General features: G+C 46.7%; 1 protein-coding gene across 1 annotated transcript in view; it reads right to left on the bottom strand.

Annotated features, from left to right (window-relative positions):
- Positions 1-22,225, bottom strand: part of MOV10L1 (Mov10 like RISC complex RNA helicase 1) — a 61,308-nt gene that overhangs the window by 14,355 nt on the left and 24,728 nt on the right. Inside the window, exons 17-22 of the mRNA XM_036760834.1 lie at positions 21,691-21,837; positions 15,941-16,062; positions 12,829-12,928; positions 11,720-11,884; positions 4,260-4,433; positions 2,583-2,732 (exon numbers count right to left, since the gene is read on the bottom strand). Of these exons, the coding sequence (XP_036616729.1) occupies positions 2,583-2,732; positions 4,260-4,433; positions 11,720-11,884; positions 12,829-12,928; positions 15,941-16,062; positions 21,691-21,837 (858 nt within the window). The remainder of the gene's footprint in view (positions 1-2,582; positions 2,733-4,259; positions 4,434-11,719; positions 11,885-12,828; positions 12,929-15,940; positions 16,063-21,690; positions 21,838-22,225) is intronic.

Genomic DNA, 22,225 nt, shown 5'->3' on the forward strand with positions numbered 1-22,225 from the left:
CAAGAGCATTAAGAGAAAATAGTTCTAATGGAATGGTGGGGCAGTTGCTTGATTTTAAGGGGAGAAAAATGAAAAAAAGGCATCAGGGATTAGCAAATGTTTAAGCTCAGTAGTTAAGGGAGGACAGACATACGCTGTCGGACATCATGTAAGAATTCAGTGCTTAAATGTGAAATTAACATATATATCTGTATTTATATACAGAGTACTTAAATACAGGGCAGACTGAAAAGGAAGGCACTAGCAGCTGAGACCAGGAAAGGCTTCATGAGGAAGATGGTCATCCAACCTTTATCTTAGAAGAAGAGAGGGATTCTGAGCTGGAGCTAAGGAAGTACGCATTCCAGGCATGGGACATTTAGGAAGGAGATGGAATGATGTGAGTGAGGAAGACAGAAGGCCAGTTTGGGCAGGCTTGGGGTGGGGGGTGAGGGAGGGTGAGAGAGAGGGACAGGGAGAGACTGACTCTGTGTGTGTGTGTGTGTGTGTGTGTATTTTCATCCCAGAGATAATTAATTAATAGGAAACTGGTTGAGTAGGAAAGTCAGACTGTCAGATTGATGCTTAAAGAAAACCACTTGGCATCAGTGTGTTGGAAAGGACCAGAGTGGGAGAGGTGAGGTAGTCAGAAGGTGGTAGCTGTGTGAGTAGAGAGGAGTGCTAGGGATGGCAAACTGTGGTAATGGACTGGATATGTGGGTGAAGGAGAGAGAAGAAATAATCAGCCTAAGACACCAGAAGGATGGTGGTCCCTCTACAAGAAATAAGAGAAGGGAATGTCTAGGGGGAAAAGATATTAAGTTCCATTTTAGACATGTTGAGTTCAGTAAGTCTTTAGAACATCCTCCTTGAAATATAGGACTGAAGCTTTGGAGAAGGATTGGGCTGAATACACAGATGTGAACTATCTGCATAGGGGTTAAACTTAAACCCCTGGGAGCTAATGAGGTTACCAAGAGAGAGGACAAAGGGAGAAGAGGGTCCAGGAAAGAACCCTGGGGGACACCCAGTTAGAGGGCACAATGCGGATGATGAGTCAACAAAAGAGATGGACAAAGAGCTGTCAGGAGAGAGTAGTGTCTTGGAAGTTCAGAGAGCAGACAGTCCAGGAAGAGATGGGAGCCACCAGTGTCAAATGCAGCAGAAAAGTCGAGAAAGAGGATAACTAAGAAAAGACCATCAGATCTGGTAATTAAGAAACTGTTGGTAACTTTGGTGAGAGCAGCTTCAGTAGAGTGATGGGGTCAGAAGGCAGATTTGAGAGGAAGAGAAGGCAACTTTTCCCAAGGTGTTTGACCAGGAAAGGGAAGAGAGATAGAGGACTGAGGTTTGAGGGGATGGAAGGGTCTAGCTAAAGTTTTTTAAGGATGATGGAGATACAGACTTGTTGGAAGGCAATTATTAGGGCAGCTAAGTGGCACAGTGGACAGAGTGCTGGGCTTGGGATCAGGAAGATCTGAGTTCAAATCTGGACTCAGACACTTATTAGTTGTGTGACCCTGGGCAAGTCACTTAACCGTTTGCCTCAGTTCCCTCATCTGTAAAATGAGCTGGAGAAGGAAATAGCAAACACTCCAGTCTCTCTGCCAGGAAAACCCCAAATGGCGTCACAGAGAGTTGGACACGGCTGAAACACTGAACAACAGCAGCAACAAGTAAGGGTGGTGGGGAAGGAACTAGTTGACAGGAGAATTTGCAGATTAGAGGAGGGGGGAATGAATGTGAATCCAATCTGCTGGAGAAAACGAGAGGGGGCTGGGATCACGTGCCCAGGTAGTAGGGTTGGCTTTGGAGAGAAGGGCCTCTTTGTCAGATACAGGAGGAGCCTGCAGGGGTTTGGGGATGAAGGGAATGGGGGAAGAGACAGCTCCCACAAAATGGCCTGGACTTTTTCAATAAAGAGACAAAATCCTCAGCTGAGAGAAGTAAAGGGCATGGTTGACTGTAGGAAAGAAAAGCTCTGGAAAACTCCCGTGTGAATGGAGGCCGAGAGTATGAGGGGAGTCAGCACAGCTGCAGGAGCTCCTCGGCTGCGTGTTCGGCAGCTCATGGGCAGGAGTAGAGGAGGGGGATGGTAGGAAAGATCTGGGTTGGACACGGGGGCCAAGCGCCCGAGGCAGAGGTCGGTGCAGAGTTGAAATGGCTGAAGAGGGAGGAGAGGGCAGCCACAACAGGGAGAATGGCCTGAGAAGGTCCTGAGGATTCGGGGACCTAAGGGCTCGATGAGAGGGAAGCTTAGGGAGTGGTGGAAGGATAGGAAGCTGTGCTCACACCAGGTTTTATTCTCCTAAGATGAGGAACAACTTGTGAGTGATGGCCACATCTAGTGTGCGACCATCTTTACACATGGCTATTGTGGAGTAAAGGAGTGAAGAGGTCAGTGGTATAGGACCAACAGGTGTTTGAGCAGAGATGACAGCTCGGGTGGGGCCCTGGAGAAAGCAAGAGGAAATGGCACCAAGGGGGGAAGGCCTATTTCTTTTTGAGGGGCTGCAATGAAGGAGACCGAGGGCAAGGACTTTCAGAGGGTCCTCATCCCTGAGAGCCTCAAGCCTCATGAGCCCTGCAAAGGCAGCTCATACCTGCTTCCTGTAGGGGGTGATCACGCCAATGTCCATCACCGAAACGACGCTGGAGATGTGCTTCGTGAGGAGGCAGCAATAGCGCATGACCTGAACGGCTTCAGCAGGATTGAACCACGAGGGACTGCGTCCTTCTCGTGTCTCGCTGCCCTGAATTAAAAGGAAGAGCAGGGAGAGAGAGGACACGTGAAGGGCGAAGTGAGCAACGCTCTGAAGTACCTCGAGGACGACTTCTACCTCTTTCTAAGTGATAAGGTTCAAACACTAGTTTAGAAAACCATTCTATGTGCTTCCTCAAAGGGCTGCAGTACGGCCTCCTGGCTGAAGCGTGTGCCTGGTGTCCTCAGAGTCTCGGGAGCCCCCGGCAGCAGTGGTCCGCTGTCCTGGCATAGAATGGCAGCAGCAGCCAGGCCAATCATTGCCAACGCTGCTTTTCCCACTCCATGACTCCTGGCGTCCTGAGCCTGCCCTGGCCCTCCTTCCCTTCTCCCACTCTTTGTTTGGGGGTTAGACTCACTGTGGGAATCTAATCCCAGGGATCCAGCCATCATCTATTAAGACAGAAAAGATCCAGAGCCTCAGGAGCATCTGACTGGCCTGGACTTTGGGGAGTGAGGAGCCTGTGAGCTGAGGGCTCGGCTCTGTGGGTAGAGCTGGTGGCCCCTTTCTCCACCAGAGTTTTTCCCATCAGTGATGGCTGTGAGGGGCAAGCTGGAAGCAGGGGTGAGGGGCACGCTCAAGCTCAGGATCCTGTGCCAGCCACCATGTCTGAGGGAAGGTGTGGTCAGGGGAGGTAGCTTGCCTGGCCCATGCAGCCTCCTGATCTCCTTCAGGAGGCTTAGGCTGGCTGGCTCACCCCAGCAGGGGTGGAGACGGTGGGCACCTTCCCCACAATTACTTCTGAGAGCTTCTTTGCTCAGGTTGTCCTTGTGCCTGGAATGTTCCCCTTCCTCACCACTACTCTGCAGGGTCCCTGGCTTCATTCCAGACTCAGCCTTGTCAGCTATATGACATTAACAACTCAAAACTTCTCAGCCTCAGCTTTCCCAAGTTTAAGAACAAGAGGCCTTTTCTGATTCCCAGTTATCAGCACCTCTTCCCTTTGCAAATGATCATGAATGCACTTAACCTGTTTATACATGTTTTATTCCCTGAGTTTAATATAAGTTCTCTGAGGGTTCGGGCTATTTTTTCAGTTTGTCTTTCTATCCATTGTGCCTAGCCCTGTGTCTAGCACATAGCAAGTGCTTAAGAAATGACTTCCGGAGTAGAATCTAGCCTCGTCTTATCTTTCAAAACTCACAGCATGGTAAAATCTTAAGTCATGAAGTGTCTTGGAGGTCAAGCCCCACGTAGGAAACCCTTCCAGGGTCGGGGATCCCTGAGCCTCTGTTTGGACACCTCCTGTAACCACCATGACCACAGCAATCACAAACATAGTTTACCAGAAGGTGGACTTTGGTTCCCAGCTTCTACACTTGCTACAGGGCTGGACATGTTACATGCAGAATGAATTTAACATATCTGTTGAAGTAATTTTTGCTTAACTGAATATCACCACACACAAGATAACATCTGCACCCATAAAGATGTCGCAGCCAAATCCAGCTTCCTTCCCCTATGCCCCCTCAATTACTCTCACTGTAGGTTAAGAATCCTTTCTTTTTTTAAACCTACCCTCACGCCATGGAAAATCAGAGGGAAGCCTTTCTTGGGTAATTTTTCCCAACCCAACAAGGAGTTGACCACTTCAGTATCAGCACAGAATTCCAGTTCTTTATAGTAAAAGAGTCTAGAGGGCAAGGAAAGCAGTGCAGAATGTGACCTGTAGTTCTTCACAAGCTTTGTAACCTGTAAAAAAGAGACCCCAACACAGAGTTTAGGTTTAGCTATACAAACTTTAGGTCCAAACTTCCTGCTAATAAAATCTAAGTGAAGAAAGACTACTTTTAAACCATTTTTATTATGTAATCTGTTAAAAACAAAGTTATTTTCAATTTTACTCATAGCCTCACACAACCAAAGACCCAGCAATCTAACAGCCTTGCTCTGTTTGATATGAGAAGGCAGAACGAGGTTCAGGGGGTGGAAACCAAGAGGGAGCCCTGGCTCGATGCAAAAGAAAACTTCCTAATGATCTGAGCTGAGGTGCATTTCTTGTCCAATGGGGATGGGAAGAGATGGCTTCTTGTGGTCCCTCTGCTCAGAGGTTCTTCCCTAGGGACCAGATGTGTCATCAAATTACATTCCTGAGACCTTCTGAATTAGGAGGGGTTCACACAAGGACAAACAAAACCCAATGACTGGGCTGCAGATTACCCTCACTCATTATCTCTGCTGAATATTTTGATCTAAATAAGAATGGGGGCCTTTTGATCAGGGCAGAGGCTGTGACAGCAGCAGTGTCTCATTTGTCTGAAGAGAGGAAAGGGCAACTCCAAGCCCCGCTAGTGCTACTTCGATTTGCTTGATGGTGTTGGTAGGAGGCTATAAACTATGGCTCAAGGTGTAGCCAAGACAGATACAGGATGGGCCAACATCCAGAGCAGCCAAAGCCGTCAGCCTCCTCACCAAACCTCCCTGGGGGCCCTGACTAAGAATGCAAGCAGCAACTAGCCAAGTGAGTCGGGCCCAAGAGCCAGAAGCAAGGAGAGAAGGCAGAGAGAATTTCCCAGTGACCTGAATGTGCTACATGTTTGTGTTTCTGCATCTAGTGTCAAGTGCCAATTACGGTCACATAAAAACAGGGTAGTCTCCCTATTACAGAAGTTCAAAGGGATGGAAGATCATCTTTCTATGATATGAGAATAAGCTGGGTTTTTTTTAAAGAATCAAACAAATGTGTTAAAGCCCAAACACTGGAGAAGGCTAACCTGAGGGGGAGGGAAAAGAGGGACGTGGATAACAAGATGCCAAGAAGGAAGGGAAAAAGGCCCAGGGAGTCCCTGGAGCTCCACAAGGACGAGGCAGAGGCTGGGCTCCAGAAGGAACAAGCAGGCAGTGGCTTTGTTCTTTACAACGTTTAAAACTTCTTCCGGGAGGGATTTGACTCCATAAAAACGTGTCTTAGCGTTGTTCCTTGCTGAGTCCCACTACTAAGAGGTGGGGGAGCCGAGCGCCATCATTCCCATTTCACAGCTGAGGGCAGGTGAATGACTTCCCCAGGACAAAGCTGGAGAGTCAGGGATGGGATCCCAGAACACTCTCACAAGTCCTATAGCCTGCTCTTTCTTGACTCCCCTCCTGTCCCTAGGGGACATTAAGAATCCAAAGGGGCTGCCAGCAGATAGGCTGCCCAGTCCTGGACTCAGGTACAAACAGGTGGTGCGCTGTCTCTTTAGCACGTTACATAAGATGTCACATTATTGACAATAACAATCATTATAACTAGCATTTATTTAGCACTTTAGGGTTTGCAAAGCATGTTCTAAAATGACCTCATCTGAGCCTCAAAATAAGCCTGGGAGCTGAGTGCTATTATAATCCCCTTTCAACAGACAAAAGGTTCAGTGACTTGCCCAGGGTCACCCAGCCAGCGTCTGAGGCCACGTGTGAGCCTGGGTCTCATTGGCATGCTCTCTCTACTGTGCCACTGTGCTACCTCAAGGAAAAAGATGGCCAAAGATAACAGTTCCTTGGTTTTGATGGTGGTGTACATACAACACGATGATGATTTCATTAAAAAACAAAAGAAGAATGTTTACAAATACTCCTTACGGATCACATGTACCAGTAAGCTCCAGACTGGACAAAATGGAGATGACGAGCAGGGAGCAGGAAAGGGTTCCTGCGGATCAGGCCACTGTTTCTACAGTCAGGCTTCTGCCAAATGTGTCAGGACTCTGCTTCTGAGATTGGTATGAACCGTCTGAAATCCATCACTGTGCTGATAATAGAAGGGCTGACCTCGCCAGCCTATTATTCACTTCTGGTGATTCGTGCAGGAGACAAATGCTCCTACAAAGAACCGAGAAAGCCTTGCGAGGGAGGAAGATTTCTTGGGTGGGAAAGGGAAGCCCTCAGTGGAGTTCGTGGGGTCTTCATCCCTGCTGCTGGGAAGTGCTCGAGGACAAGTGGGTGACTTGGGAAGTAAATGTGTGACTCAGTCAGAAGGTGGTATGTAGGGATGGGATCTTCACCTCTGTACCACAAAAGGGAATATGCCAGGGAGGGAGCATGCCTAATGAAGTCTGGTGAAAACTATTTACGTTAGAAAATCCAAACCAGAGAGCTTCAAAGGGAAAATGGAGGGAGAGGAGGAAACTGCCCATTGGAAGCACAGAGAGTAGCAAGTGTGACACAAAGAGGATCTGCTGAAAGGAAACACTGGCTCACAGGAGAAAACAGCCAAGGAAAGAAAGGAACAGTCCTCAAACTCCACCGAGGGCTCAGATCCTGTACACAAACACGTCAAGTCTCGCTAATAAACAGGACCCAGCCAAATCTTAATGCAAGGGGACACACCGCTCCTTACATCAGCGAAACTTGCTGAAATAAGACATAGCTAGAATATAGCAATAGAAAGGCAAACCTTCATTCCAGAGTGAAGAGAATCAGTTAAAAGTATTGTGCAGTAGCATTATATATCAAAAGCCTCAACTTGCATGAAAAAAACAGCAGCACATCATAGGCTGGGGCAGTGGGATGTTTTTTCCAAGCATGTGGTTAACAAGTATCACTAAGCACTAGGGGTACAAATGCAAACCAGAAGAATGGTGGTCCCTGTCCTCAAAGAGCTTACGCCCTAACGGAGGAGGGAGCTAAAAATCACGTATGGAGGGAGAAGGGAGAGGTGTCCACATGGAGTCTGGGTCCTTTCCCCAATGGAGTTTCTGCAAGAACTTGTCAGTGGGAAAAGGAAGACTGGAGTGGTATTTATAGTGCAGGTAACAACACCGGCCATCCAGCCAAAAGGAGGACAAAGCTGAGGACCTCAGAAGACAGATGGCAACACTGGCATGGAGAACTTTCAATACTATGATGGCTAGTATGCATGCTTAGGTACATTCTGGACTAGATGGCTGAAAATCCCTGAGGTCTCTTTTTAGTGTTGCCATTCTGGGATTCTGAGGACTTCAATTATCTGGACACATCAGCTGAAGGTCCCTTGGTGCTATAACCAGAGCATCTGACAAATTCTCAACTTTACTATCTGATAATTTCATTTTCAAATAGCAGAGAAAATGACAGGAAGATTTTGGTCAGTAAAAATGTACTGGCTGCTAAGGAAAAAACCGAGGGGAATCTTGGAAGGAAGTGATCACTCCATCTCTGAGTTTGGGATTCCTTGCAGGCACAATCTGGACTCCAGAAATAAAAAAAACAGATTTCAAAGTCTGCGGATAAAGAACAGATGGCCTAAAAGCTCAGAACAACTTGAGGATGGTGACAATCCTTAGGGCACAAAACAAGATTTTTTAAAAAGGTGTGTTGAGAGTAAAGGGATCTCAACAAGATCCAAGGGACCTTTAGGGCACATGGGTCAGTGGTAACTGATGAGAGGAGCAGACTGCTCCATTTTCCTTTTGCTTCTTTATTAACTCTACTGAGAAGAACACGAAAATGGTTTAGCAAGGAGCTGAAACCATAGATAAGTGAGGGTGAGGAGGTCTTGAGCTAGGTCTCCCAGGGGACTGTCTACAATTCATGAAATCTTGGAGAAGCCCTGAAGGAACAGAGAAAGGCAGGGCCTTGATTTTCCAACAGCAAAGTGGAGCTGAGCAGCAGCAGCATACAGGCCCCCCCGAGAGAACCCGATCTCACCCCTGACTCTCGCCAGCTCCTTCAGCTGCAGTTCTCTCATCTGTGAAAGGGGAATAATACTTCTCTCCCTGGCCTCTCAGAGTGGTGGGAAGAATGGTTATCGCATGAACAAAATCTGCAGCAAAAAACCCTCCTTTGCATCCGATGCCCTTGTTAAGTCTGATGCTCAGGGGACCGAGGGACCGAGCACAACTTCCCCTCCACCAAGAGGAGCGCGGTACAGCTACAGCCTGCTCATTTTGGCTCCCTCCTTGGGCGTGTGGACAGGATGGCACGCTGCCATGTGCATGGGCACTAGGTGGCTCCAGAGGTCAGAGCAACAGCACATGTTGTTTCGATAAAAAGAAATCTTTCTAATAATCCGCTCCTTCGAGGTGGCCAGTTGCCTTCACCCCTCCAGCTCTGAAGGGAGAAGATGCACTTCTAATCCAATGTTACACAGGGATTCCTCTTCAAGCAGAGGCTAGCCTAGGTGTTATCGGAGGCCCCTTCAAGCCCTAAGATTCTGTACATGGAGGGAGAAGAGAGCAGAAACAACTCTGTTCCCCATAAGATGCAATCCCACTAGCAAAGGTAGAGGTTCAAATTTAGTTTGGGAATTGACAGAAGAATGAATGCGGAAGAACATTAAGACTGATTTCAATCAATCTTCTTATTTGTGTAAGTGATTTCTAATGCCAACGGGAAAGGATAACACTAGAGAGGTCTCCATGAATAGGCCTGGCGCGTGCTTGGGAGATGGGCCTATAGGCATCCTCCAAAGAAGGGTGTGCCGATGCTCGCCACAAGGCTCAGAGCTTCAGGCCTAGAGTTCGGAGGTGAGCAAGCAATCCTCTTATTGGTCACTGAGGAGGAAGAATGACTAAGGCTGTAAACCTTTAAAGAGGAGCTTAAAAACCCTGCCCTTTGCTGCTGCTCCTCTCTTCCCTTCTTCAGTTCTTGCCAGAACTAGCCAAGCCTCTCCCTGGAAGGGCCTGGTGCCCACTCGCCACTTTGCCCACTAGGCAGCATCCACAGCTAACGGGCCTGGGCTTGGAGCTCACAGCTCTCGCTGTGCCTCTTGCTTTGAATGGTTTTTGTTTTTTTGCTCCTCAATCCCCGGCCAGGTGGGGCAGCAGACCTGGGTCTATAGGGAACTGTTCCAATGGTGCAAACCTGTGAAATGCAAAATGGCTCTTCAGTCTACAGTCCTGTCAACTTCCTCATAACTTGATGTTCCAAGTTATCAGCCTCTTCATGGACCATCACCAATAGTCCTATTACTGCTGCTACTTTTGTGAAGTTTTCTGTCAACGTGAGTTTGTGGATCTTACGTGTGGTAAGAATTCCTCTTGTGTAGGAGAATGAACAGTTGTCCCCAACCTGGTCCATGTTGTATACTTACTAGCTTCCTCTACTCCTGCCCCTTCGGAGAGCCCTGGACAAGAGCCAAAGCCTAAGCTTTCCCTAACTGATGAGTAAGAGAGGGACAGAAGGCATGCCCTTCCAGGTTGGAAGGCTCCTCCACTGGTCCCTGGGCAAGTGGGGGCCAGAGTCAGGGCCTCCGTGGTGCCCTAAAACTGCTGGGCCCGACAACTGTTCCTACTGTTTAAACTAAGGCCAATAATCTGAAAAAAAAAAAACCTGCCAACGTTGTTTCTGGTTCTAGGAATACCAGTTTTAACAGCAGATGGCACTGGTTCCCTTGTTTCCATTTCTCATCCATCTGCCAGACACGATTCTGAACATCTTATCGCTCCAACTGGGTCCCAAGTCTTGGAGGGTAGTGGTGGGTCCTCCCCACGTTCCTTTGTTTCCTCCCCGGCCCCGACCCTCTCACCCTCCATTGCCTCCTACAGAGTAAGAGCTAAAATATTTGTTTAATGCATTACTGAAAAATATCCTATTATTCAAACAAAGCCCATGTTATTTGATGATTAAAACCTATTTTTATCTTGTCATTTACTGGAAGAGGTTTATATGTTTATCAATAAGTACAAGACTTAAACATCTTAATTTTTCCGTTTAAAATGTTTTCTTTCAATAAAATTCACTGTCATTTCCATTCTGAATCTACAATTAAAATTCTATTAAATTCCACGGAACCTCCCAACTACTTTAGATTGTATCAGAGGTATTTATCAGCAGCTGAATATCCTACTTCTGATCCTAATACCTGTACCGGGCCGAAGGACTTATTTAAAAAGGCTCAGCTACTCTGTGGTGAATTAAGTGAAAATCAGATGTTTCTAATGCAGCAGGGAAAGAGAAGCAAAGGGTCATGTTGGCAGCTTTTCTCCTAGTCCTTTCTTTGCACTGGGCTGGTGTCTGAATGTGGGCTGGCTTTCCTAGGAGTCACAACTGACTGTCCAAAGTAGCAGAGTGTGTGGAGGAGAAAGAGGAGTATTTTCTGTTTCCTAACAGCTCCATCATGATGTGAAACAATGCTCTAGGGAGCAGTTAGTTCTACAGAGAAGATGTAATCAGTTACACATGGGTGACTGGATGGCCAACGGTGTTTCATCAAAAGCACTGGCAGTACTACCGAAAACCAATGCTGTCAAGGCAACATTACATGGGGTAGGTTTGGGGAAAGCCCATGAAGCCAACATGGAAATAGGCTTTGCACATCTTCACATGATAATTAACATCATATTATCTGCCTTCTCAACGGGTGGGGGGGAGAGCTAGAGGAGAAGAGAATTCGGAACTCAAAGTTTCAAAAATTAAATGCTAAAAGTGAACAATAGATGAAAAATAAAATTAAAAAAGAGAAATCCCAGAGGATCACAAACACTGTGGAGAACTCGCTGGAACCAGACGAAACCACTGTGACTTCGGATGACTAGCCAGGACACTTGAGTAGTCACAATAATAATGATGACTGTGTCTCTCATTAACTGCCAACTGTGTGCCAGGAAATGGAGAGACAAGCCTGAACAGTAAGAATGCCTGCTCACAAGAAGCCCAGATTCTGATGGAGGGGAAAGCAAGGCACCATACACATAAACATGGCTCCATACCTTCTACAGATCTAAGCAGAATCCACACAAAGTGGTTGAAGACCAGGCAGTCTGATGGAGGGCCTGCTTGGTGGACAGTGTTTAGGAAAGCTCTCAGGAAAGGCTGATGACAATGACATCACGTCATGCTAATGGCTGGTGTTCCTAGAGTGCCAAGTGGCATCCCCGCTGATCCTCAAAATGACCTAAGAGGCAGGGGCTACTGCCATCTTCACTGGGTAGCTAAGGAAACTGAGGCTTGCTCAGAGCCAAATAGCTAGGAAGTATCCAAGGCTGGATTCAAATTCAGGTCTCCATGATATGGCCTCTTTGTAAAAGGATTTAAGGAAAGAAGATTTTACTTGTCAGAAAGAGAGGTGGCAAAGGACTTACCAACAGAGGATTGTAGGATCCACAAGCACCAAAGGCATTTTCATCTCTCAGATATAATGGGCGAGACATGAGTCTTTCCAACATGGACACGTTCAATCCGTAGGCAAGAGCAAGCCTGGACTTGATGACCGGGCCAAGCTGCATGGGGTCTCCAGCCAGTACGATCTGCAGCACACAAACAGTGGTGTTCTCCAAGCCCTCTGCTCCTCTGCGGGTGTGTGAGGCGGCAGCTCTCCTACTGCCCCCCTGCACACACACACACACAGAGAAACGGACAACAGGCATGTGCTGTACACACTAACAGGCAGCATGAAAATGACTGGTCAGGAGTGAAGCCTGCCCTAGAGCAGAAACCCTGTGCCAGGTCAAAAGTCTTTTAGAAAAGACCCTCCAATATAAAAATCATTCAAAACTTCTGCTACTTTATAGGCACTGTGGGTTAGCAAAGTCCTGATGAGGGCCCGGAGAACTGAGGCTCATGTACCAAAGTGCCTGGCAGCCTACGACAAGCTGTGACGAGACAGCACTGAGCCCACTTCAGAGGAGACAGGGCAGGAGTTTCCCTGAATGTCAAGGGAAGTCATGATGACGTTGCGTCTGGGTGATGGACACTTTAAAGGACAATCCCTAGAGTCCCAAGGAGGATTCTGGGAAGGCAGAGGCAGACAGCAGGACAAAGTGGATGGGACACAGCGGCCATCGACAGGCTAGTGGAGCCAGCAGTCTTACCGAGTTCACTGACTTCAGGCCAAGTTCAAGTGGGTAAGAAGCAGTATTATCAGCAGCCTCAGGGCCTTCTGAGCCACAAATAAAGTAAGGAAATTTCTGTGTTCAGTGGCACTCTTCAATCAGCCTCTTCAGAAAGACCCTGTGCTCCCCAATCATCACCACTCCCACCAATTATCCTCTTTAAAAAATGGACGATGTAGGGATACTCACACTTCACAAATTATTTAAGGACAGCACCAGTTACTGAGGTAATTCTAGCACATTTAAAAATGGCAAGTTATATTGGTAGTTGCCTACCACATGTAAAAGGGACCAGAAGAAAAACTGTCTTGGGACATGTTTCTTTCTAAATAATGACAAAACCCCTCAACCCACCTTACCTGGCCATTAATTTCTGAGACCAAGCCCAGAGGAATGAGGCATTCTGGCTCGCTCGCCTGTCCTGCTTCATCCACAAAAACGTGGGTGAAATGTCCGATTCTAAAACAAGAAACATGCATGACATCAACCTCCTGAGATCCCAAGCTGTACAGAAGCCTGAGCAATCACAGTTCAGTGACAGACTGAAAGAAATCTCCTGGATCAGCCAGACCCCAGTGAGGGAAATGTGACCTTCTGGGCTACACCAGTGCCCAGAGTCTTTTTGGAAGTAACTTAGGAAGCAAGAGAAAATGTAACCAAAAAAGCTTTACTGTTCCCCTCTAAGGCCTCGGTCCCCTGCACCAGAGATGTTTAGGGACAGCCAAGACAGGGACTGTGGCTGAGTAGCCATCATCTTCCCCAAATCTCTGATAGGAGGAAAGTACATCAAGAACCTTACCAGTGATCGTGAGAATGCAAACAATGCTACTCTGTTCCAAAATAAGTAATTACAGAATTAATGGCTGGAAGTAAATCTGAATTCATAGTCTTATGATGCAAATCCCAGCTTCAAAATTTCAGATGACATTTAACACCTACAATTTGTCATTCTACTCGACAATTTTAAAGGAAATTCTTGAAGATGGAGAAAGTACATATAGCCAGAGAGGGAGTGACTAAGGATATCATCTAAAGTCTTCAATTATTAGTTAACACTTTAAAAAGAGGAATTCTTAATTTTTGTTATTAAGAACTTAACCATAAACATTTCCATGCATAAAGAACAGAAAATCAATTGTGTATGAACCTGTGAATTTCTGTAATGTAAACTATACATATTTTTAAAAAACTAATAAATTCAGCAGGTAAGTTTCCAAGCTCTTGCTTGTATCTTTTCTGAATTTTTTTGTCTATTCTCTCCTGTGCATTTAACATGGTTCAAACACCTTCCTTCTAGTATCACTATTAATCGATTAGCCCCTTCTCTTGCTCCAAATTAGGACAACGAAGCTCCCCCAAGCCCCTTCATCGTGATGGATCCTCAGAGTTGATCAAAGCAGATCGCTGGCAATGACCGAAGGGTGTCTCATTCTGCCCGTAGTAGCATGTTTTCTCCTCGGTCTGCTTATTGCATTAATTGTATTAATCACAGTTAAGTCTTTCAAAATGATTTCTCTACAGTGTTATGGTCCCTGAATAAATTGTTCCTCAGGTTCTGCCCACATCTCTCTGCGTAAGTTTAAACAAGTCTTTCCAAGTCTCTGAGTCCATCTTTTTTTTTTAATCATTCCTCATGGCATAATAACATTGCATCACATTAATACACTGTAATTTGTTCAATCATTCACCAACAGACAAGTTTTTGATTCTTTGTTACCAAAGTATTGCTATAAATCTTGGCAGACACACGGCTCTTTTCCAGTATTCTCCGATCTCTTTGGGCCATGTGCCTAGCACTGGTCTCACTGGGTCAAAGGGAATGCAGTTTAGTGACTTAAGTATAGCTTTTTTTTAGTACTAAAAAAGCAAAAGCAAAGAAGTTCCAGAAAAAATAACTAAAAATTTTAACAGCTTCTCTGAAAGAGCAAACATAAAATAAATGAATGAAAAAAACATGGAGAATAAAAGCCAGAAATTCTAGGGTTTTCCTCAGCCCTCTCTGTTGATGGTGGAGTAGTCTCAAGAGGAGAAGGAGCACCAGGAATATCAGGGCACAACACAGCCACAGACTCCTCACATATTGCATCCTCTGACATAACTGGATGACACACCTGGGAACCTTTTATCACTTGGTGTGTCCTACACAGGATGGTTCAGCAACTCTGAGGGTTTCCATCTGGTTGTACCCAGAAATCAAGTCACTTCCTATTTGCCATGGCTTACTGGTCACCAGAGGACATAAAAAGGCCCTCTGATATGGAGTTAAGGCCTTTCAGTCTTGGAGGATGGCCCAAGACCTGGAGAGTTGCTATACTCTTCCCTGATGACCAGATGTGTTTCCATGTGGAGATGGGGGATGGGGATTGTGTCTACCCCAGTGAAGTAAGTGCTGGAATATCCTAGTAGATTAAGGAAACCTCCTTTTGCTGGATAACCTACAAGATCCATATTTTGTGCCAGCATTAAATCTGAACTAACAAGGTACTGGCCTAAGGCCTGCTCCTAACATTTGGACAGGTTTGAACACTTTTTACTCTGAGTTATTTATTCTGTTTATAATTCTTTCCCCCAGAGTTCTCCTATTTATTATTTCAGTGATCTCATTTCTTCTAGGCACTCTTGTAGATTTTGTGGCCAAGCCCTTTTTTGCCTTGAGGGCAGCTATTGTGAAGCTGTGGGCTTTCATAAACTTTCTTTACCGAGTGTCAGCTCCTTCAGTACTGCAGTTTTCACGGCCCTGGGGAGCTCCCCAGGTTAAGAACACTGCAGACTTCTGGAGCCTCTCAAGTTCCTCCCCTGGTCACAGCCCTGCTGGCTCCCCTCCGCCTTGGAGCCTGTATGTTGGGCTCTCATGTAGAGTCACCATAGGCATCCTAGCACGGTACTCGCTCTGGCTTTTCTGACCAGGCCTTTTTCCTGGTGCGTGCAGGATGCTGGCTGTCTTCTTGGCAGTCCTGGGTTAGGGAAGATACCTACTTTAGTCATTCTCTGGACTTTGTCATGATTTGGTCTGCTACTCTTGGGTGATCTTTGTTGGAGTGCAGGTGAGAGGTGGGTTGTTCTAAAGACATCCCCCCACACAGCCTTCCAGCTGGGAGTCTGTTGGGGGAGGAATGCTGGGAGCAGGAAGGACAACAGGAGCATGATGAACCCAAAGATGAACTTTGCCAAGATGACAATCGATTCTGGGATGGCCCTTGCTGTGCCGCATAGAAATCAGCAGCTTTTAATTCCTTGAGAACAGGAGTGTTTTGTGTGTGTCCCCCCACACCTGGCATAGTGCTGCCTCCCACGAATCTGCTGACTTCTGTCATGGGCAGCCAGGCCCTTCCTCAGGATGTGACACGCTTCCCTAACATTTCACTGCCTTTTTCTCATGTGGATGGAGGGAGAGAGTGCCTCCTGGTGCCTTGAGGACAGACTCCCTACAAAATGCCAACAAGCCCCATAAGCTGCATGAGTTTTAGATACCTCACTCCAATCTGGTAGAACAGTCCAGAGCTGCTGCATGTGGTGATGATGATTCTGTAGCGAGATGCCTTCCAGACATCTTCCCCATCTTTGCAGTAGAGTCGTACAGTGTCACTGAGGGTCTAAAACAAAAACACAAGTGCATAAACCATCTATAAACACACAAACCATTTCCTCTGAACACTGTTTGACCAACCCTTCCTAACCGTGCCTCCCCCCACCCCATCAAAGTAGAAGGAGCAAGAGCCAGATGTAGGGGAGGAAGGAGGGGGAGTGGGACGTGTAGGAAACACTAGCAAGATGGCTGGACTGGAAGGCCCTTCACAGCCTGTCCCCTCCAACCTTTCCAGTCTTCTGACATTTCACTCCCTACCGATCCCTTGACCCCCATCTCCTGGCTGTTCCATGAACAAGACCCTCTATCTCCCAACTCCAAGTATTCTCTCTGGCTGTCCCCCAAGCCTGGAATTCTCTCCCTCTTCTGTTCTGACCACTGACTTCAGTCTTCTTTCAGTCTCAAAACCCTACCTTCTACAGGAAGCCTTCCCAACTCCTCTTAATTCTGGTGCCTTCCCTGTTAATTATTTCCTATTTATCCTGCATAAAGCTTGCTTTGCAGCTCTTTGTTTGCATGTTGTCTCTCCCGTTAGATTGTGAGCTCCTCAAGGACAGGGATTGTCTTTGCCTCTTTTTGTATCTCTGATGCTTAGCAGTGCCCAGCACAAGCAGGTATTTAATAAATGTTTAATAATCGAGTGAGTAAATCGAAAGTGCATGAAGGGGAATGACTTAAGACTGAAAAGAAGGGTGGGAGCTAGCTGTGGATGTACTGAACAGGGAGCCACTGAAAGGAGATACATTAGTGAAATACAGAAAAGGGACAGTTTTGGGGTTAATAATGAATTCTGCTGAGGATGTGATGAGTTTGGAGTTGCCTCCATGACACTGCATTCCTTTCCAGGCTGCACTGCAGACGTGTTGGCACAGGACTTGGTGTGCCTGGCCCAACTCTGCCAGGTCTCCCCCACCTCTTTTCAGGTGCCTTTCCCTACTGAAATGTAGGCTCCTCGAGGGTAGGGATCACTGCTCTTTCTGCTTATATCTGTGTTTCTAGTGCTCAATCAAGTGCCTGGCACACAGTAGATACTTAATAAATGCTTGCTGACAGCCATCTGGGTGGGAGTGTCAGTTTGTGGCATCTTAAAAGACAGCTGGTGATGCAGGGTTAGAGCTCAGGGGAGAGACCAGGATAGGACACATAAAGCATCTGCAGAGAAAGGGTAACTGCAGCCCTGGGAGAGGATAAAGTCACCAAAGCCACCTCTGTCCCAAACTTGGTTATTATTTTGGTTATCGCCAGCCTTGGGGGTGGGGGGCCTATTGGCACCCCCATCCCCGCTGAGCTGCCCACCAAGGTCAGGCTCTTAGCACCTCTGCCTCTCCCTGCTTTGATCCCTTATCTACACAACTGCCAACATGGCATTTCTAAAGCCCAGACCGGATAAGGCGACCATCTCATCAAGCATAAAGCAAACATCTGGCCCAGGCTTAGTTCAGGTCAAGCCCAAAAGACCTGTTGGTGCTGACCTGCTGTCTCCTGCCTTCTAGCCTTTGCAGGGTGGTCTTCCATACCGGGAACACCCTCCCTCCACACTCTCTGCCTCCTCAGTTTACCTTAAAGCCCAGCTCATGTGTCATTTTTCACACTAGGCCTTTCTTGGTTCCCCCAGACATCATGGGTCCTACTCTTCAAATTACTCCATGTCCACTTCATGTAGGCACTTTACTTGTCTCTCTATGCTGCATCCCCCCAACAGAATGGAATTTTACTCAGGGCATCCCCAGCATCTAGGATAGTGTTCTGCTTACTAAGTACATGCTGAACAGAATCTAATTTATTGAGTTAAAATGAATTAAGTCCGAATCGAAGTTTGATGAGATTTCTAAGAGTTTTAGAATATTAGAGAGTTATCTGAGAAAAGAGAAAGTGAACAGCTTCATGGCAAGCCCTTTAAGGGTAGTGATTGTTTTTGTCTTTTTATCCCACAAACCTAGCATGGTGACCGGCACATGGTAGGTCCTTAAAAAGTGCTGTTACTAAAGTACACAAAGCTGTTACTGGTTCCTCAGGCCCATGGAAGGGCAGGAGCAGGTAGGCCTTGGGCTGATGCTGGGCACCTTGGGAACTGGTATGGGGTAGGGGTGGGATATTTGTGTTCAATGAATCATTGGCTTGTTTATGGCTGAGAAGACTGATCACAGGAGATTGGAAAGAGTAAATAAGGAGGGAATCTAATGGGGACATGCAGGTTCTATACTATATGGAGTGCTGGGCATATGGGCCCTCAACAACTTTCCATTATTCTGGATCATGTAACCTGTAAAGAGAAAGAATGTAGCCTGAGGCCCCTCTACATGCTCTACTGAGGTTCCGAGTAATCTTTAGACCAGTATGTATTTGAATCTAACTCAAACCCCTCATCTCATGCTCCTTTTTGTCCAGTAATAACCATGATGAAAGCCAACATCTCTAGCACTGGAGGTTTACGTGGCCCTTTCCATCCATGATCTCATTTGATCCCCGTAAGCTTGTAGGGAGGGAGGGGCTATGAGGATTTTCGCTTCACAGATGAAGAGACAGGCTGACAGTGGTTACACAGTCACTTGTCTCGGGACTTACCACTAGTGTACCTGACTCCATATCCAGTACCATATCCCCTATACCATGTGATCAACGTAACACAAAGGAAAAGGCATTTAAACAACCAGACTACAAACCAAATAACAAAGGAATCCCTCTCTAGGCCCTAGGAAATGATCTTCTGATTCCCTCGCCATCGGTGAAGAGGAAACCCTACCCCTAGACAACTCACTTGTCCGATGCTGCACCCCCGCAGAAAAAGCTTGTGTGGAGACAGAGCCAAGCACTACGATGTCTGAAGGGGGCAGGGACCACACCGTTAATCAGATGGGGTCTGGCCCTCCACATCTGAATCAGCTACCGTGCAAGCTCCTTTCGTTCTGTTTTGGGAAGTGGGGCCTCTGAAGTGCGACCCAGAGCACCGGACATACATGACAGGGAGGCACCTACTTATCTTCACTGAATGTTGGAATCATCCATCTACAACATGTGGCTTCTCAAATAAATCCAGTGATGGAAATTTCCCAACTTCTCCTCAGGAATAAACACCAACATTTGATCACCTTGATGGACAAGTCTCATTTGTCTAAATAAAATCTACTTCTTTGGGAAAAAAATCTATGATTTTGATTATGAGCTCCCCTCAGGGAGCTCAAAGCCTAAGCTTCTTATTGTACACAAAACACAAAAAAGGCAGGAACTTGGATCAAGGGATTGGGTCAGGGAGAGAGACCCTGACACAGCTTGACGTAGGAGGATTTTGTTCTTTGTCTTTTCCTCTCCCTGTCATTTTTGGCAGAGGGCCCATCTGAAATGGGTTTGGGGAATAGGATCTCGGTACAGGAATTAAGCAAGAGTTACAAGGATATTCTTACTTGACATCATAGAGACTTGTGACAAAGAAAATGTTCTTGATGAACAGAAAGGCAAAGTTCAAAGACATGAAATGCCTGTCCTTACAGGAACAGAAGGAGATAAGGGTTTGAAGCTAGTCTGATATGGGTGAAGGAAAGGCCTGCTTACCTAAAACCCCCAGAAGCTTAAGCCTTTGGGCTCTAAGCTAAGACCATTCCTCTTCTTATGAGGAAGAGGGAGCACCTCTGCTGAGAACTCCAAACTGAAGCCAGAAGCTGGAAGGAGAGAGAGGGAGACGCTCAATATTATATGCCTTGTAGAGCAATGACCAGCAAGGTAAAGGCCTAGTGGAGACAGGGTAGTGGCATCTCCAAAAGACAGTGGCAACTCTTAAGCAAGAGAGACATGAAATGCCTCTGCATGAGCAGGACCTGGCCATGTTTCCTAGATATGCATGTTCCCTAGGTGTGGCCACTCATCCCACTGACAGGTGGAACTGGGGGCAAGTGAGCCCCAGCTTTACGAGAGGAAACATTTTATGGCTGCTTTTCTTACTAGGCTCTTTCATCCAATTCCTTTGCTTTGCACTGACTTTGCCCCCTAGCTAAGTAACAGAAATAAGTATACCAGGGATGCTTGGGAGCTCTGCCTCTGGAAGAAATGAGGACCCTCAGGGGCCTTGGTTTCACAAAGATCTGAATTCAAATCTGACCTCAAACACTTATTAGTGATGTGACTAAAGGCAAGTCACTTAACCTCTTGGCTTTTGTCTGTAAAAACAGGGATAATAAAAACACCGACCTCCCAAGGTTATTGTGAGGCTCAAATGAGATAGAATTGACAAAGCATCTGCAAACCTTCAAGTGCTCCACACTCACTGGTTTTACTGGAGCCACAGTATTACCCCTCTGGGAGTCCTTCTGGTGCTGCCATAAGCACACACATAGCAGGCCATCCAAGGCTCTGGAGTCTAAGGGATCAATCCCACCTTTGGTGAGGCTTGGAGAAGGCCAACTGGGCTTCATGGCTAGAGGCCTACTAGGTCCCTGTCCTTGACCTGCTAACTCACCCCAGGGCCTGGCCAGAAGGGAAGGGAAACTACCCTGGGGGTACAAGTTCCATGGAGCATTAGCTCACGGCCCCTCTGCTCAGATCAGCAGACTTTCACACCCCAAATACTCCTCAATTTCTACATCTGAGGTTCATGAGGGAAATATAAAGATATCGAGGATTCAAGAAACAAATGCTCCACGTTAATTTATTAAGCCCCTTGAGGACAATGCCTTTTGTCTGTTGAAATGAGTTGAACCCTTTCTCAGTTTCCTACTGGTATCTATGTAATTCTCTTCACTTGTCCGTATTTTTAATTCACCATTACACATGAGGGGGACAGCAAGGTGGTGCCATAGCACACAGAGTGCCAGGCCTGGAGTCAGAAAGACTGACTCATCTGCCTGAGTTCAAATCTGGCCTCAGACACTGCCTAGCAGTGTGACCCCGAGCAAGTCACTTCACCCTGTTTGCCTCAGTTTCCTCATCTGAAAATGGCAAAGCACTCCAGTGTCTCCGCCAAGACAGCCCCAGATGGGTCATGGAGAGTCAGGCACGACTGAAAAGACTCAACAACAAATAATACGCGAGGCTCTGGGCTTAGTGTTACAGGGATTCAAAGACAGATAAAACACAATTCTTGCCCTCAAAGGGCTTCCACTTCGCTGAGTAGTGGCATGGGATGGCAACTGTTCCATGCATCAGAAGAGGCACCACTGGAGAGAGGTAAATACCAACTTCTAGGGGGAGTGACTAGGAAATAGTTTCTTTTGGGGAAGGATGGGGGCTTGGGGAAGAGCAAGAAGAAAGAGAGGAGGGAGCGTTGGCCTCCCACGATGGCAGACACCACAGTGGTGGGAGTTGGGAGCTCGGGCACAGGAGAAGGGGGAAGTAAGTTGTTCAGTTTGAAAGAAAAAGTTAAGCTGTAGGGGAGCAGGGATATAGGCTGGAACCACATCATGGAAACCTGAGTGTGAAAAGGAGGTAAGACATGGTGTTCTTGGAATTAACTTGGCAGGCTATGGGGTATCCTTGAAGGTTCTGGAGCTAGGGACTTTTGTGAAGTAGGGGATACTCCCACAGGGCTCAAAGACACGTTCATTCACATTTAGCTGGAACGTCTCTTAAGACCCACACTCCAGATTTGTGGGCTCTGTGGTGGGGCGAAGCGGAGGGTTAAATCCCAAGCACTATGAAAAATCACCTCTTCGAATCTGCAGGTGGCATTCACTCTCACCATGGCACCTGGGGCAAGCACTTTGCTCTCATGCAGCCGCATGCAAACTAGGTCAGTGGCGCTATTGGACGGGGCACAGACCAGAATCCGACTGTCTGGTAAAGTTGAATGAATCTGTCACAGACAAAAAAGCCAAAGAGAGATGGAAGCCGTTTTCCTTCAACATACCATGAGATATTTCTTTAAAAAAAAAACCCCACAAAACCAGTAACTTTTAAATATAAAATCTGGACATAATTGATTTAAAGGTGGGAAGAGTCTAGGACTGGCGTCCAAAGGAAAGGCCTCTTCTCAAGTCTTTCCTCACTACTTGGCTGTTCTAGCCCCTTGGAAAAGTCCCTTAATCTCCACATCTATTTCCCTAACTTTTAAACAAAAACACCCACCCTGTTTACTCTCTGCCATTGCACAGAGCTAAGGGATGAGGTACAAAAGTGACTTCCCTCTCTGGGAGAAAGTGTGATCAACTCGACTCAATGATCTCATTAAACCTGGGAAGTGA

Source organism: Trichosurus vulpecula, chromosome 5 (assembly GCF_011100635.1).
Source record: "Trichosurus vulpecula isolate mTriVul1 chromosome 5, mTriVul1.pri, whole genome shotgun sequence".
In the NCBI taxonomy this organism is placed as follows: Eukaryota; Metazoa; Chordata; class Mammalia; order Diprotodontia; family Phalangeridae; genus Trichosurus; species Trichosurus vulpecula.